Source organism: Electrophorus electricus, chromosome 4 (genome assembly GCF_013358815.1).
Source record: "Electrophorus electricus isolate fEleEle1 chromosome 4, fEleEle1.pri, whole genome shotgun sequence".
In the NCBI taxonomy this organism is placed as follows: Eukaryota; Metazoa; Chordata; class Actinopteri; order Gymnotiformes; family Gymnotidae; genus Electrophorus; species Electrophorus electricus.
The window spans coordinates 23,857,957-23,875,837 of record NC_049538.1 but is presented as its reverse complement, the minus strand read 5'-3'; the positions used below and the strand labels follow the sequence as shown (position 1 = coordinate 23,875,837).

Genomic DNA, 17,881 nt, shown 5'->3' with positions numbered 1-17,881 from the left:
GAATCAGGCGTGTTGGTGTTAAGAGCCTTTGTGGATCAAGATCTTGGACTCAGCTCTTTTCCTATTTCTTAAAAAAAAAAAAAAAAAAAAACATGTGGGTGCATGAACCAAACTGGAAATGACTATAGACATGTCTCTCAGCCATCCTATGTGGTACAGAAGTGCCTGCTTGCACCAGATTGTGGGAATTGCATGACAGGGAGAGTGCTAAACATGTTAATGGTTCTGTTCGTGTTCACTAATGTTCCTCTGAGGTTAAATAAAACGGTGAAGTAAAACTAAAATCTGGTAGTCCTCATAATTTGAGTCTCTTGCATCTTCATACTTTAGAAAGTGCAGCCTTTTTTGTGAATTGTTGCTAAAATAGTTCACCTAAGATCAATACTAAGAGTTAGAATATACCTTTTAGAATATACCTTTTTCTGTTTTCAACTTGTTTCTGTAGGTCCTTTTTATAAATAAAGTGAGCTGTGCATTAATGTGAACTGAGATGACACCATTTAATCCATGAAAACAAGGCATCCTACATATTAATATGCCTCAATTAAACAATTACAAAGGTGTGAACAGTAGAAAGATGCAAATGTTCTGCCTAGTACTTATTTTTTGCTGTACAAGTCATCCTAATTGTATTGTATCTGCATAGTTCTCACTGAAAAGAGTGACTATCATAGTCATTTTTGTCTAGTTTTGTTTAGTGTGGAAATCTTCAGGACTTCTGTGGTAAAGGGAGGAGGACAAAGGTCACAGACTTGAGATCCCTGCTGGTGAACCTTAAGAAAAAGAAGTGGTGTTTGAGTTCTTATTGGGAAAAGACCCTTTAAAAACTAACTTACATGCTTAAGTATCAGCATCAATCAGCATGCCACTGGGCACAAAATGACTTCTGGTCAGAGTTTTGAAGCATGTGCAAGAGCAATGCTGCAAAACTGCTTCATTGGCAGGAAGATGTTACCATATCTGTGAGGGGGTTTTGCCATAAAGTAGGGGGTCCATGCAGTATTTACAGTGACAGCAAAGATAATACCTTCACATGTGTTTTACTCATTGTAAGTTTGACAAGTTTCTTCAAATGTTTTATAAGGGCCAGGGTCAGTATGTGGGGCAATCTTTTCATTGGTTCGCATGGATAGTAAAACATTTATCAACAATGTATTTAAACGAATGGCCTTTTATATTCTTTACTATCTTGTATTATAGTGGACATGAAATGCTGGTTGGTTCAATGCCTGTTGGGTAATTTGAGTGGCATTCATGACACCTCCATTTTATTTTGTGTATCATCTGACCTGTTTGTTTATGCTTGTTTGTTTGTATCCATTCAGTGCATCTAGTACACCTGCAATGAACCTGCATGTAAATAATCAAACAATTGTTTTGCTTGTTTTATCTGAATAAAAGTTTTAAAGGGCTCCTTCCAAGTGTGCAAACACTTTGTGAGTAATTTGCGTCACAAAACTGGATTTTGCTCTCAAATAGTGCGGAAGGCAGGACCTCAGTCATTTAGTTTAGTTTATTCTAACTCCATAAGAGGGAGACAAAATAGCCTGTACCATGTTTACTATTATACAACAGGCCATTCAACAGCCGAAAATTTTAGCACTTTTTATTAATCCACTGAAACAAACAAACCATGAAGGCTGACATTTTACTTTATGTATAACAGAACTGAGTGTTAGGCCTACTTTATTTAACAAAATTGTGTTATAAACGAATTCATCGGTGATAGGACCGCAGAAACGCTAGATATAATCAGACACATCAGAGTAGCTGGTTTTACTTTACAATTTTTGCCTGCGATCATCTTAAAACTCATCCGAATTGGATGTGGTTTCCGCACACCTGTTGCAAAGTAATCTCCCCGGTAACATCGTAACAGAGCAACCGGTCCCCAAGCAACTGCAGTCTGCCTCTGGATAAAATTACACTTAAATACACACGGGGGTGTTGTCACACCAGGCCCTTGTTACGGACTCGGAAATTTCTGATTAGTTTTTCTCTTTGCCTATGCCGGTAAATTATATCGTCTCTCTCCGCTGTGTACGCACCTCGGTAAGCATGTATTTTCTTTTCTGGGACAAGCATAAGCATGTAAAACATCTCTGACTTGTCTAACCGGTTGGTCCTGCCTATAGCGGCATACGTCTCAGACCACACGCGTTATTTTAAGTGTTAGTCTATAGACTACATATTTGTTTTCCGCGGGAGTAATGGCGGGTCGAGTACCAACACTCCTTTAATCTACCTGCGCGTGAGCCGTGACGGTGGTCTGGAAGGCGTCAACCTGTAAATCAAAGCTCGAGCTTCACCAACTGCTAGACGCACCCATGGTCACGACCGGGCTACAGCCGAGCTGGACTGTCTATAAACTTCGAATTTGTTTAGGTTTCAGTGATGCCAATGAGCTGTGCGAGAGACCGATATGTTTGGATCCGCGTTCATGAATGCCAGTTCGCCTGTACACGATCCTGCCACCGGGCTGCAGTTACTCTAACCACGTCGGAGCGCAGCAAGTTCGCGGAGCGCCAAGCAGCTCAGGATGATGCTGCCATTTTTTCCATTCAGGAAAATCAGGCGAAATTGGAAATGGCTTTTCATCGGAACCCTGCTGATAATTGTGACCTTTTCAGCATATTTGGAATTTGCTGCTCCAAGGGTGCGGAGCAGCTCCGGTAAGTCACTTAAGCGTCGCCTTTGCCGCTGGCATTCCGGCTTGCGTTTTAATCAACAATCAGCAGACTCACATTTTCTGTTATAATTTACCTCACGTTATTTCATTTAAACTACTCACAAAATCAACATCTGGTGTTTACTTGTTTGTTTGGGTGTTTGTTTTTTTCAAATACAAATACAAGGTCTAGTTACTTGGATTGCATGATTGCATGAGGAAGAAGCTTTTAAGTGTCTTCCCGAGTTTTGCCCACGGATTGTTTACTTCTTACTGTTTGGTGGTTAGTAGCTAGCTAGCATGATTAACGTAGCTTTGCATGTGGAGAATTACTTGATCGGCATGACTCTTACCTCCCATGTTAACTGAGCTGCAGAGATCATATATCTTTCTTTCCTTTTTCACGTAGGCCTATAAGAGTATGAATTTAGTGCCAAAGCTGTGCCTGATGTCATGTCACCTGTTCTATTAGCCATCTCAATTTTTTATATGCATTATATTGCCGTGTGCTTTATCCTGCTGATTTTCTAGTGTTCACTGGTTTGTGTTTCATTGTTTTTCTTTTGTCCCTTTTGAGACCATCCCAACATACTTCCAGGGTTAGGGTTAGGGCTAAATTGTCATTTTCCTGCATAGCACGTCAGAGTGCATGTGTATCACCAAATCAAGAGCGAGTTTAAATGAAGTGTAACCCATATCAGGTGTTGGTTAGGTGTGGATCTGGTCATACTAGCCATTTCGATATCACTTTGCAAGATGATGATGATGATGGTGGGGGGAATTTTGCCTCCATAATTAAATTAAGTCACACATTTTAGCGACTCATGTCAGTTTGACCACTTTATTGAATCACGGGCAGATCTGTTGGGGAATAATATCTTTGTTGAATGCACTAGGTCGTATTGCTACATGCACTGGAACTATGGCTCTATAGATCAAAATTTGTTTTTCCTCATATTTTCAAACAAGTATTTGAATGAATGCCCAAATAATGATCTTTAATTTTTAGTTGATTTGTGAACCCATCATGAGCATTTTTACTCTGTATGAAAACTGCATTTAAAAAAGCTTTGACCTATACAAAAATGTTTCCAAAATATTTCCATTCAGCTTTAAGAAAGGTTCATCATTTAAGTTAATAGTTTTTTATTGTTCACTGTCAATGTTGTACATCATAAAACATTCCTGTTTTGTTTCCAAGAAATACTGTTAGACTGAACAAACCAGTACAGCATTTCACATAGCTTTATTATAAAATATCTTTTGCCTCAGTGAAAAATTGTGTCCTAATGGAACTAAATGATAGGTCAGAAAATCCAGCATTGAAAGGTGTGAAGTGAAAAATGGCACATGCTATAACTTGTCAGCATGTTTCTAGCCTTTGACCTAGGAACTCTGACTTGCAAGTCCTTCTTGCTTGTTTAGGTTAGGATAAAAAATCAGGGTTTGAAAGAATATGAGTATTATTTTAGATGGACCAAATGTAAGAGAAAATAATTTAATGCCTTTTGCCTATAGAAAGGCTTTGCTGCTTGTTTTGAACAATTTATGGTGGGAAATTGGTTTGTTCTGCAAAAAGAATAGATGTGCTATGATGATGAACAGTCCTGTGCAGGTCCGTGGCTTCTACTGAGTTTCTTAAAGAAACAAATCTAGGTCCAGGTGTAAAGGGAAAAGGAAGACATCTGGATTTTATATCTGTCTTCTACTTCACTAAGATTCCTGCTTTGTGTTTGTTACACCCAGCTGTGGTTTTGGCTATAGGTGATTTTGATAATGTTTAACTACAAATATCAGTATTCCGAAAGATGTTGTTGAGACTGCATGAAAGCATGTTGTGTTTAATATTACAGTTGTGCTTCAGAATCCAGTGCTGGCCTTAGGGCCTGGAGCTTTCATTTTCTTGGTTGACCTAATATCCTACAAGTCAAGATTCCCTCTCAGTGGGAATCTAAGAGGACGTGACTACATAAGGACTCTGATTAGGTTCATGAATGCTGTGCTTGACTAATTTCAGTTAAACTTTGCCTGTCTGTCAGTCTGTCTGTCTTAGACATGCGCTCCCTGTCATTAACGCATTCCACAGGGGCAGAGAAGAGGGGAACAAGAATGTGATGGGTGTCAGGATGAGTAAGGCAGAGAAGTTAGCCACTCCTTAATATAATGTACAGATGTTATTACAAACATGCCCCCCCACCCCGACTCACACACACACAAACACACACAGATATATTATGGCCTATATAAAATTTTTATGTTACTCAAGGCAATTTCAGACATTGGCAAATGTGCAAACACATGTGATGACACAAACTCCTACCCTCCTGGCTATGTGTTTGAGAACTCCTGTATTTTAGTGAACTCCTCAGCCAAGCTAAAGCTTAGGGTTAGGAGTCCTTGCTGTAATGCCTTACTGTAGTGCACTATTACTGTCACTTATTACTATTACTGCATTATTACAATAGTGCAAAAATAGAAAGACCCAACTCTTTTCTCTTCTTTCTGGAAAATACTGGGAAAAATGGTAAAGGAATTGGGTTATCTTAGTTTTACGTTATTCTGAATCAGGCCTCTGCATGCACACACCAGCACACATGCTCTGCGTCTTCTGACACTACATAAATGAATGGGAATAGGGAGCAGTGTATGAAGAGAATTCTGTGTGTCTTGTGTGTGCACATGTTGTGTATGGCTGCCTTGTGCTGATGGCTCTAGAATTTTGAATGACCCTCATTGTTTCTCCCTCCACCAACCTCAGCACACAGTGCACATTCTCTCTCTCTCTCTCTCTCTCTCTCTCTCTCTCTCTCTCTCTCTCTCTCTCTCTCTCTCTCTCTCACACGCACACATGCCCACAGATTCACCCAGCAGTTGTTCTCATGGGTGTGTCAAGCAGTGATGGTTTTATTTTTTGTTTACCCTCCAGAGTCGTGTCACAACACACAGGGTTTTCCAGGTTGATAATGATCAAAAAGAATAGAGGGTAATTCTGTTTGACAAGAAAATCTTTCTTAGAAAATTTGCCTTTTTTTTTCTCCCAGGCCTAAAAATGAACATGGATGGATCCATACTCCAGTGAGGGTGCAATAGCGTGCAATAACTCCAAGCCATCTTTGTTGTGTTTGTGTGTTTGTGTGTGTTTGTGTTTGTGTGTGTGTGTGTGTGTGTGTGTGTGTGTGTGTGTGTGTGTGTGTGTCATTTTCAAAGCCAGTGATGAGATGCTTGGGTTGAGTGTGGTTTTAGTGCTATATATGTAAAGGTTGGATTTGACCTGTCAGAGGTTCTCTGAGCAAGTATGTAATTTCTGGAGATGCACTGCCTCCTTTTAAAGTTTTCTGTTGAAATGCAAACACATTCAGTCCCTCTGGAGAAAGGTTATTCCGTCAGTGGAAATCCAACACTACTGTCACTGATCTCTCTTTTGCTCTCACTGAATCGCACACTCACACATACACATACACAACATGGATCAGTTGATAGATGGGGCTGGTTAGTGACAGCACCTAGATAATACAGATCACTCTCTTTAATACTTAATATCTTCTTTTCTCTCTCCTTGTCTTCAGATGACGCTCACCAGAAGGTCCAGGTTCTCTGCTTAAACCAAGCCATAAAATCCAGTTTGACTGGAGAGGTGAACACACACACACACAATCCATAAGGACTTTATATATCAGGGGTGCCAAGCTTATGAAGGGCAACTATATATACAGATATACCTATGATTTGACCATGGAGCCCTGTTCCTTAATGAAGAACCTGGTTCCTTAATGAAGAACCTGGCTGTGAAAGCAGTTGTTTAATGGAACATATGGTGTAGCTTTTTAAATAGCCACAGTAGGGAGGCCTGGTTTAATGCTTACCAATATGGCCATGCTGCTTTTTATCATATGGGTGGTGGCTTTAGATTCTCTGCTGGGCCTGTGGGAGAGAAGATGGAACACATCCTAAATTGAATGTCATTGCATAAGATAGAAAAGTGCCCATTATACTACTATTCAAAACCATCTGTTTGTTGACATTAATTCTTCGGTCAATGAAAAGACAGCATGTACACAAGAGGTCCATCTTCTGATGTTTATGTAGTGCAGAGCATGGCCAGATGGCATGTGAGAGGACTTGTATTTATGAAAGTAGAGCCACTTTATGATCTGCTTAAAAGCACCCAAGGTCGAGACCATATTCATTAGCATAACAAACAATAATAATATCCAAAAATTCATCAGTATAACCATCGTGCTGCCAATGTGAGAACTTTAAATTCAGTCTGTGTCTGTCAAAGCTTCACAGAGACAGTAGCTCCAAAGACTACAGCAAGGACAACACCTGGACATCCAAATACATCTCCCAGCCCTGGAAGCCTGAGGTAAAAAACAATCATGCCAGTCATACCAGACCCACACTACATCCTGAAGACTCTGACTTGAAGCGTTCATCTGAGAAACGGCACACACTATACCCTGATCATGGAAGGAATGGCACGCACTATAACCTGTACATTGTAGAAACTGCACACATTATATCCTGTTCGTCATAGAAACGACACACGCTGTGCCCTGTACGTTGTAGAAACAACACACACTATACTTTGTCATAGGAGTGGCACACGCTCTACTCTGAACATCGTATAAACGGTAGAACATAATCTGAATGTTACTTTGTGGTTAGGTAATCAGTTTAAATTTGGCTCAAATAATTAGGTTATCCATAACCTGTAACATGATAACATGATACATTTTGAACCTTGGAAGTACCTAAGAGTATGAGATCTGGTGAATAGTCAAGGCAAATAGATGAAAAAACCTTTGATGTACTTTGGCCTTTTCTGGTTTTGTTGCAGTACAAAGGCCAGGTAAATCTCCATGTCTTCGAGGACTGGTGTGGTGGCTCCATTGCAAAACTCAGAGCCAACCTACATTATCCCCTGTATGCTCATGTAAGTGCACGATTGCATGCACATGTGCACACTACTACAGGACCTCAGACTTGGGATTTTAACCTGTATCCTTTTTTTTTTTCTTCTGCAGTCTCGTAGCACGTTGAAGAAACTCGCTGTGTCCCCCATGTGGATTAACTATGGCCTCAGGATCTTCGGTTATATCCACCCTTACGCTGACGGTCAGTTGAGACCCTTTATCCACCAGCGCATGGTGTTCTCTGGCCATGTTTGGTAACTGTGCCATTATTTTCTGTCTCTTTCAGGGGAGTTTCTTTTTGCCGTGGCATCTAATGATAACTGTGAACTCTGGCTTAGCATGGATGAAAGTCCAGACAACCTGCAGATCTGTGCCTTCGTTGGCAAGGTGCGTGTGTATGATTGACAGATGGTGCAGGAACTGTTGTGGGCAGCAAAGGTAGATTCAGTGAAGGCAGGAGACCTGAAATGAGATCATCTTCTCTTTAATTTTCAGTCTGGAAAGGAGTGGACTGCACCGGGGGAATATATGAAATATTCTAGTCAGATATCTCAGCCACTCCTGTGAGTATGTCTGCATATTCATGAGCGCCAGACATTAATGCAGTTTATGTGGAGAACACGCTTTGACAGACAGGTTTGAACAGACTATTAAATGGAATTGTCATCAAATGACATTCCAATAGTAATATGTGTACCCTTTCAGTAGTAAGCACAGCAGAGGAGTAATGAGACAGTGTGGAAAGGAATTGTTGTACTGGAACATGGAACTGACGCCACAATCAAAGAATTGCTGCTGGTAGACCTGAACCCACTGTACATGCACACAAACAGCTACTAAAAACAAATCAGTACATTTTACGACATTTTCAGTCATCACAGAAACACAGCCAAACACACTTAGATTTGGTTTGGTACATGTACTGAGGCACTATTAGTCTGCAGGGTTGCCTTTGACCACTTGAGGAAGAAAGTAACAGCCTGTAGAGAGAAAACAAGGTCAGCTTCTGAACTTTTATTAATGAAGGTAAATGTGCTGGAACATTTCCCTAGCAATTTGCATAAGGGTGATGCACAATGCTCACAAATAACCACTGATTTTCATGTCCTGAATTAATACATTGGGCTGGTGAGGAGTGTGATACTGAAGCATGTTTCTCGCTGTGTTGGGCAGACTGCAGCAGCAGAAGAGGTATTACTTTGAACTGATCCACAAGCAGAATGCTGAAGGAACAGACCATGTGGAGGTTACAGTGCGTGCTGGTGGTTTTGTTTTTGCTTCTTTCCAAACCGGTTTTGCTACTGTTGTCTGAAATGGATAACTAGAAGGTTTTGCATTTTCCAACAGTGGCGACTCAATAAAGCTGGAACGAAGTTTGAAATAATTGATTCTGAATCCCTCTCTCTTTATACTAGTAAGTTTTGTTAACATTCACCTGTGTGTGTGAGAGAGAGAGAGAGAGAGAGAGAGAGAGAGTGAGTGAGTGTGTGTGGAGAGTGGGGTGGGGTGTGTTTGCAAACTCTTATTTTCTGTAGTGTTAGCTGTAGTATGGAGAGAGCTGAAATAGCACATGCTCAACGCCCCATGTTGTGCTGGCACCCTGAAATAGCTCAAATGATGGGTTAGAATGTCTGTCGCTGTGCCTGTCTGTGTGTGTGTGTGTGGTGTTACAGTTCCTTTAGTTAAAACTGTTTTCTTATGTATGGGCTCATGTTGGGGTCATAGCAGATAATTGCTTGTTTCTGTATGCAGTGTAACTCTGGGACAGGGTAGGCTGTAAACATGTGTAGGTTTATGTGCACATTTGTGGGGCACCAAGGGGTTGGAAGTGAGAGGATGGGTGGGCGTGTTTGTGTAGAGGTATATTTAGCTGCAGTATCTGAGTGCCCTGATCTCAAAGTAACTTAAAGAGGAGGGTCCTAAAACAGACCAAGGAAAAAACGCTTTCAGAGAGGGAAAGGGATTATTTAAATTGAATTCAACTACAAAATTACATCAAGTGCAGTTTATTTCTATATGACTTGAATTATTTGGCAAGAGTAAAGATGGAAGGACAATAACTACATGCAAACTGTGTGTGTGTTTGTGTGTGTCAGATGAGTCTTTGCTCAAGATGAATGATGTCAGTCACATTCCTCAGACGGCTGCCAGCCATGTTGTTCTGCCAGGGGCGACTGGCCCATACCCTGCCCACGGTGCAGAAATGTTGAAAGAAGACTCACGGGACACCTTTTACCAGAGTGAGGACCCTCACTCACTCACACGAAAATCATACTTTCATATAGTATGCTTCACACTGCCTGCTCCTTCCTTCTGTCTATTATTATTATCTATTGTCTATTATTAATCTATGACAGAAAGATTGGTACATTTGACATGAGAAAATATGCACAATTATATATGAGTTCTTAAAGTGCTCAGTAGCCAAGATGTGTAAAACCAGTGGACCCAATTTTGTCTGCACACATTTGAGGGTGTGTAAACTATAAAATAAACCTAGGATAAAAAATTTTACAAATCCTGTGTTTGTTCAGAGATTGTGTGACAAAGCCACCGAGACTATTTAGGTACACATATAAAATTAGTCAGAATGTTTGGAAGGCTTGAATAAGGGAAACTTATTGTTACCCACAAAAATGGAGGTTTCTAAAATTTTGGTCTTAGACCAGTGGTGTGTTTTAGCAGCTATACAAAGATACAAATGTAACACTTTCTGTGAAAGCAGTAGCCATAATACAATACAAGTGCATTCATAAAGCATCATAAGATATTTATGAATACATTATGAACAAAAAGGCATTATAATGTTTAATAAGCCTCTATAAGGGTTTATAGAAGTAATAATAACATGTTTATTTCATTATAATGATGCTATATAAGGCTTTATAGCAGTCACATAATGTATTCTAATACAAATTCTATCTGTTCATAACATTTACTTAACACAGTTTTAACATAAATGTTAAAAAATGCTCTATATAGACACACTGTGCAACAGGTGTCGCTCCATGCTATCTACAGTTTGATGTTCCAACTTCCTTAAAAAAAGTAGTTTATTCATTGTAAACAATACAAGAGGACACAGGGATGTGTATATTTGTGTCAGTTCCCTTTTAATATATTTTACACAATAAATAAACCTTTAACGGAACTGCTAGCCCACTTTGTGTACTATTCAAAGGATTCTTTCCCAAAACAAGCCCACCTAAAGTCTGCAAAGTGAATTCATAGTGCATGTAGTACAATATGGAGCTTATGCACAGCTTTTGGTTTTGCATCTGTAAATAAGTTCAGTATGGAGCTACACTTAAGAAACAGTGAGCCTGTTACATATAAAGTATTATGTTTATAAGCACAACATTTGTTTATGTACACACGTATTCATAAAATTCTGCGCTATAAAGTTTCGTACAACAGCATTGTAGCATGTATGTAATTAGGAACATTTGACTGTAAAATAGTGTCTCAATAGAAGAGTGTGAGTGAGATATCTTTGGATCTCTTTTGTCTTTTTGTGTGTGCATGTGCGTGTGTAGTTCCCCTGCTGGACGGTACATATTTGCTGGGTGTGTTACCAGAATGTGCCTATAAACCCAGTTACATCATAAAAGACTTCCCTTTGCTTCGCTATCAGGGCCTGCAGTTCGTAAGTGGAAACACAAACGCCCACTTGCATACACCATTCAGGATAGAGGTTTCCATTTGTCTATCAGCTCTTGCTCTATTTACTTATAAAGTTCTGTTTTTTTTTCATTAAGGAGTAAAGGTCAATTGTGATGTGTATCACCTAATCAGACATGCCATGCAGTGTGTTCATAGACTGTCCCTCCTTCCCTCAGTATTCATTATATGTCTGCCTCTCCTCTCCATGTCCACCCCATCCAGTCACGCGTATAAACGTCGCTGTGCTTGTCCGAGTGTTTTGTGCCTGTGTTTGTGCGTTTCATCACCTTGCATTCATGCTACAGGTACGCCTCTCGTACATTTACCCTAATGACTATACTCGCCTCACTCACATGGAGAGTGACAACACATGTTTCTACCAGATGAGAGGCCTCTACCTGCAGAGGTAAATGGGCATGTGTCACCCCACATGACAAGTGAATGCACAATAACAGCTGGAAGCACTTACAGTCCTGCCCAGCATGGCGGAAGTGTGAGAACCCCAAGCAATCATCTTAATGCGTCTTAACGTTTAAGACACTTACACAAGCCTATGCCACCAGAAACCATGTCACCAAGATTTGTTTGTGTTTTTTTTAATTTGTTTATTTTTTTATCCACAAATGGTCTGACACACACACACACAACCCCTATAAAAACACATAACCATGCTGATTGTTGCAGCATATGTGCAGCAGGGGGCAGTGTGTGGTAAGAAATGTAAATAAAGAATCCCTGAAAACATATTAGCTAAGACTCAATGCCATTGAAGTGCTTTGCCAAGTTCACAAGGTTTAGTCTTGTTTTTTGCTTGAAGATGCTACATTGTACTGTATTGTATCTGTGGTTTGTGCCCACAGATATGGCTTCTTGAGATACATGACGCTGGACCTGCCAGAGAATGATGTGGCTCTCCGATACAGAGGTACTGGAATCACACATTCCTCCTCAATCCGCACCACTCCATAAACACACACTACCTAGACCAGTCTGCCCAGGCTGTCACCATTAACCACTTAAAATAATCATCATTACAATGCTCTTCTAAAGCTGCTCGGCCATCTTATCACCAAACAGCAAACAGCTTCACAGGCTGTCATAGAGCTTCTCAAAAGCTGTGCACGTCTCTCCTGACTTCCTGTAGGTGCCGACAGGGTGGGGTGGAAGGAGAACCAGGTGTGGCTATACTACGAAAGGATGGGTCAAGAAGAGGATGAGGAGGCGATGGGCACCAGAGGTCAGCCGGGCTACGCGGAGTACTACAACGACTACATGATGCAGGAGCCAAGGAGACTTCTCTCTTCCTCCCAGACCACAGGGAAGTCGAGGAGCAGGAGAAGGAGAAAGTTGCAGGAGAAAGTTACAGGACTGGAGCTGGAGAGTAAACCTCTAACTCCCACGGCCGAACTGCCAGCTGGCAACTTCAGAGAGATGCAGGGCATCGCAGGCAAATCGGCAGACTCTGCTGGCACTTTGGACAGGGTGAAAAGGGAACCGGTTGTCTCAGCAGAGCTGGGTCACTTTACAAACCGCACAGTCCATGGGGACCTGAGGAAAAAGGATAAGATGAAGAACCTGCCGGCGCTTAGTGATTCCCGAGATAAGCCAAATGCGGTGGACATGCGGGATGCGACTAAACTCAGGGCTGCTGATTCGGAAGTATCAGTCAGGGGCAGAGGTACGCATCTGGGCCTTGAGAATGGATTAAACGAGAAGCTGTTTTTAAGGGGACACGATTTGCCCAAAGTCGACCATAGTTATAGGAGGCATGTCATTCCTCCACCCATAGAGAAAAATAACTATGCTTGGAAGGAAGAAGAAGGACCCAAAAAGGAGCAAGAGACCGAGATGGATAAAGACATAGATGAAAGAAAGTGGAGACTAAGCAAAGATAAGGGAGAAGACGATACCATCGACCAGTGGGCACACTACGAAGAATCTGATGCTGACGAGGACGTTGGCTGGGTTGCAGTCGACCCAGAGGTGAACTGGGCTCAGACGTTCAAGGTCAGCCACCATGATTTTCAGACTCTGCGATCTGATTGGATAGACTTAAACTGTAACGTGTCTGGGAATCTGCTCATCGAAGAAACAGAAGCAATAGCCGTGGTGGAGGCTTTCATGAAGAAACTCAACCAGAAATACCCAAAGTATGTGTATGGATCAGTGCCTGTGTTTGTGTGTGTCCTTCACATTTAAGTATGTATTCTGTACCTTTATATTAATCCAAATTACAGAAAAGATCTTGTGTGTGTTTTTGTGTTTCTCTATGCAGAAAGTTCACTCTCCAGCGTATAGTAAATGTTGAGAAGCGGGCTGACATAATCCGAGGCAGTCGCTATCTGCTGGAGCTGGACCTGCTGTACAAGGCGCACCGTCGACTGCGCCTGGCTCACTACATCTACGTGTTAGACAAGACCTTTGTGAAGAGACCGATCCTGTCACCCCCTGAGTCTAGCCATAAAGGCTCAATGCTTCTCTGCAGCCCACGAGGCTTCCAGTGGAACCCTGGAGCTACTGTTCACTTCATAGTGCCAGGTCAGACCATGCAAGCACACCAGCACACAATGGGATAAAGAAGGGCTTCACTTCACTGGGTGTCTTTCTGCTCTGTTCTTTGTGGAAGAGAAATGTTTTGAGAGACTGTACGCTGGAGGTGGGGGGGTGGTTACAGTACAGTATTGCACCTATAAAGTGTGTGTTTGTGTGTGTGTGTGTGTGCGCGTGTGTGTGTAGTTAAGAACCAAGCTCGCTGGGTGCAACAGTTCATTGTGGATATGGAGGAGCTCTACCAAGTCACAGGAGATGAGAACTTCAACATAATCCTCGCTGACTACTCCAGCACAGACATGGACATAGAGCAAGCCTTGAAAAAATCTCATCTACCAAAGTACATACACACACAAATTTAAGATCATGCTTGGTCTAGTTTTTAGACATATAGTATGTTTACACATTGAATCCACAAACGCATCTTTTTCTCTGTGGGTCTCTTTAATGAAATTGCACAGATCTCAGTATATCAGATTGCATGGAAACTTTCAGCGATCAGCAGGTCTGCAGGCTGGAATAGACCTCATCTCAGTGAGTTTCCCATACATCGAGACACATGACTGCAGTTAAGCTTACTGCTGGTTGAGATCCATCCTGTTCTGTCTCTTTTGAGGACGAGCACAGCATTTTGTTTCTGTGTGACCTGCATCTCCGTTTTCCTCGGGGCTTTATTGACACCGTGAGGAGACACTGTGTGGAGAGACACATGGCCTTCGCTCCCATAGTGATGAGGCTGAACTGTGGCGCAACACCTCAGGAGCCTGACGGTACACATGCACTTCACACCCTCTCCCTCACCCACTTTGACTGTTGGAGCAAGACATTTTCAGATCACCAGTACATATGTGCATATGCTCCCAGAACTTGGCAAAATACTTCAAGTACATAAATGAATGTACATATCTATGAATCAAAATGAGGACCCAGCTTAAGCATATAAAGGAAATCTTTGCCTCTACTGAACCAATATAACAAGCATTAAGGTAGCATATTTACAGACTGCTTTCTGTGACATTTGACCTGTAACTGACTGCACGTAAGTAGTTAAAAATGTACAGTCATCTGGTCAGTGTCACAAAACAAACCTCATAAGGTTAACATAGTTAACAGTGACTTGGCTCTGATTGTGCATATAGCTGTAGTCTGATAAACTTATTCATAAATAGAAATTTGGCCGACCAAATGTCTCAATTAACCAGTCAGAATCAAGTATCTTCATGTTGCATATGAAAATCAAAACAAATTGCAATGACTAAGTGTTGCACTCTGGTCAGGGCCTGGCATATGTGTAAATGCAACTGAACCGATCTACAAAACTGTCATGATAATTGCTATCTTGTAAATGTCTGGAATAGTCATTTATAGTCATTGATATGGTCTGACATATGTGGTCATTAGTCTTTTCTGTCTTCTGTGTTAACACTTCTTCAGTAACACACACTACTTGCATTCTTATACTTGACCACATATCATGTGTATGTGCTCTCCTCTGACTGCGATGTATACTCTCAGTTCTTTAAGGCCTTTACAAACTGAACATAAGTTATTTGTGCAGTTATTTCAAAAACCTGAAAGACCTTTACACGTGTGTGTGTGTGTGTGTGTGTGTGTGTGTGTGTGTGTGTGTGTGTGTGTGTGTGTGTGTGTGTGTGTGTGTGTGTGTGCAGGTTACTGGGAAGTCAATGGCTTTGGTTTGCTGGGCATTTATAAGTCTGACCTGGATTCTATTGGTGGCATGAACACTAGAGAGTTCACTGACCGTTGGGGAGGAGAAGACTGGGAACTACTGGACAGGTGGGACATTATTGTCTAACCTTTCATATACTCATGTGGTTGTTTAGTCATCATGCATTTAAGGGGCTGCCCTGCCCTGCAAGTGCTGGATGTAGTAGGTGATGAGTTGTTTTGGCCTCTAGAATCCTGCAGGCAGGCCTGGAGGTGGAGCGGATATACATAAGGAACTTTTTCCATCACTACCACTCTAAACGTGGCATGTGGAACCGGAAGACAATCCGCAGCAAGTAACTATGACAACTCCACATCTGCAAGACGACAGTCACAGTGTCACTTTAATCAGCCTTTGCTCTCTTTGCGTGCTATGACTGGCTGACTGCTCCTCCTGAGAGTGAACCACGGGGCATTCCAGAGGCTTGATTGGCTGATGCCGTCCGTCACTCGTACAGTGCTGGTTGTTATGTGCTGTGCTTCTAAAAAATCAAAAACTGAAAGCAAAAGAAACATGTAGGAACTAAACCTTTCAGGAGGGTGCTACTGGTAAGCAGTTAGACTCAGGACAGAGTGCTCTTAAATCTAAGTGCATCTAAACTTTTCATTTTTAAATATTTAAACTTTTAAAGCCTTACTCATTGTCGTTAGTGCCAAGAGAATATGTTTCATGCGAAAGTGTATTTATTGTAGTATACTAGTGCTTCTCTGTAGGTCTCGCACAGTGACATTTGTTCTGTTTGAAGTTCTGTACAGAAGCTCTCTGGGGTTGAGTGGCTTAGAAGTCCAACCAAAGAGGTGTATGATCCTTACATGCCTTTATCCCTGCAGACCTTAATGCAAGTCACATGCAAGTGTTTTCTACTGGTATTTTGTGTGTGTCGATTTAACACTGTATGGAGGAAATGGGGTTTAAACAGTGTCTTAATTACAACAAGGGGATTTTCACATTCCAGGAGGGCCCGACTACTGTTTCAGACATGCTTCACTGTGCAGATATGCCCATATACTTCAATCAACACTTGGTTTTTCTGCCTCATTAACACTGTTTTTATGCAGCTCTGCAGATATGGGTTGTAAAACGGGTTGTTTTATGTCTCTGATCATTACGTTGCAAATGGATTTATCTGTACCATGAAACGTGCAGCTGCTGTATAACTTGACTCAGGAAAATTGGAGTACGCGATCTTGACTCAAAAAGGCTTTTAATTATTTGCCTAAAGAGGCAAATTAAAATGAATGAATGCTGTGGGCTACACAGAGTGTAGAAAGACAGCAGGAGCAATATTTAGCCACTGTGTCACTTGAGAAGGGCTTGGTTTTTAATGAGGACTGTTTCTCTATAAGGAAGCTGAAAATGCACACCAAGAGAAACAAATGCATTGAAAAAAATAATTGAGATGGTGAATGTAAATTATGAATTTATTCAGGGTGGTGGTTTGTGGGTTTAGCCATTTTTCAATACTTTCCCAAATAATATCTGGATAGGACAGGTTCTGTCAGCAGATCCTGACCAGGAGAGTAAAGCCCTGATATGTTCTCTTGGCCCTTGAATTCAAACCCTGTCTTAGGTTGTATAATCACTGGATACTCACAGATTGTCCTCACATTTGACAGGGTGGACATTTTTAAAATAAAAACATTTAAAAATAGGGACAGAGAATCAGAGGGGTAAAAGATGACTGACTGACAAAGTGTCCAGAAGTGTGCAGTGATTGTATACTATATCCACCTATAAGATAGGTGTACTTTTTAAATTTATTTTTTTTATTGAGGAGTCAAAGAAATTGAGACGAATGACTACAAGGCAGCAAACAATAACAATGAACGTCATCGATAGCCCTAAATAAAGGGGAATAACAATCAGTAACAATTATCAAAAGCCCTGATTTTCAGACCTCCTTAATTTTTTTTTTCCATAAAATAGCTAGGTGTACTTAATAAGGTTCTTGTGAATATAAGTACAAGGTTTGTTTCTAATATAGTGCCTAGAAAGTGTACAAAAGTAATTTTTTTAGAGATCTGATGTCATTTGCAAAAACAATAATAAATGAAACCTCTGTAAATTCTTGTGTGATTTTGTTTTAATTTGATGCAGGTTTGAGTATGTACAAAAATAAGTCAGCTGGTGAATCTGTTAAAATCTGTTAAAACTCATTGGTCTTTCACACATACACTTGCAGGAAATAAACGGTTTTGAGTAACCGGGCAGAGGTGGGGAAGCTGTTTTACCTCCGCCTTTGTGCAAGGATGTTCTTTCTCATGTAAGTTTCAGCACTGATATACTTGTCAAGCCGGCTGAAAGGCAGGTCCAGTCATCACCTTTTCCTTGTTAAAACTGATACCGCCATGAAAC

At 41.1% G+C, this 17,881-nt stretch overlaps 1 protein-coding gene across 2 annotated transcripts; it reads left to right on the top strand.

Annotated features, from left to right (window-relative positions):
- Positions 1-1,955: 1,955 nt before the first annotated feature.
- Positions 1,956-17,585, top strand: b4galnt3b (beta-1,4-N-acetyl-galactosaminyl transferase 3b). 2 transcript variants are annotated; one of them, XM_035524935.1, is made up of 21 exons: positions 1,956-2,052; positions 2,386-2,672; positions 6,235-6,302; positions 6,951-7,034; positions 7,509-7,604; positions 7,696-7,786; positions 7,871-7,971; positions 8,080-8,147; positions 8,758-8,836; positions 8,932-8,998; positions 9,681-9,824; positions 11,121-11,230; positions 11,553-11,653; positions 12,108-12,172; positions 12,392-13,397; positions 13,523-13,785; positions 13,984-14,137; positions 14,259-14,331; positions 14,414-14,567; positions 15,468-15,594; positions 15,717-17,585. In XM_035524935.1, exons 2-21 carry the CDS (start codon positions 2,540-2,542, stop codon positions 15,823-15,825), a joined length of 3,093 nt encoding a protein of 1,030 aa, XP_035380828.1. In that variant the 5' UTR covers positions 1,956-2,052; positions 2,386-2,539; the 3' UTR covers positions 15,826-17,585. The 2 variants fall into 2 exon arrangements, with proteins under 2 accessions (XP_035380828.1, XP_026855249.2); XM_026999448.2 differs by lacking the exons at positions 1,956-2,052; positions 15,468-15,594; positions 15,717-17,585 and having other exon boundaries at positions 2,077-2,672; positions 14,388-14,563.
- The last annotated feature ends 296 nt before the right edge of the window (positions 17,586-17,881 follow it).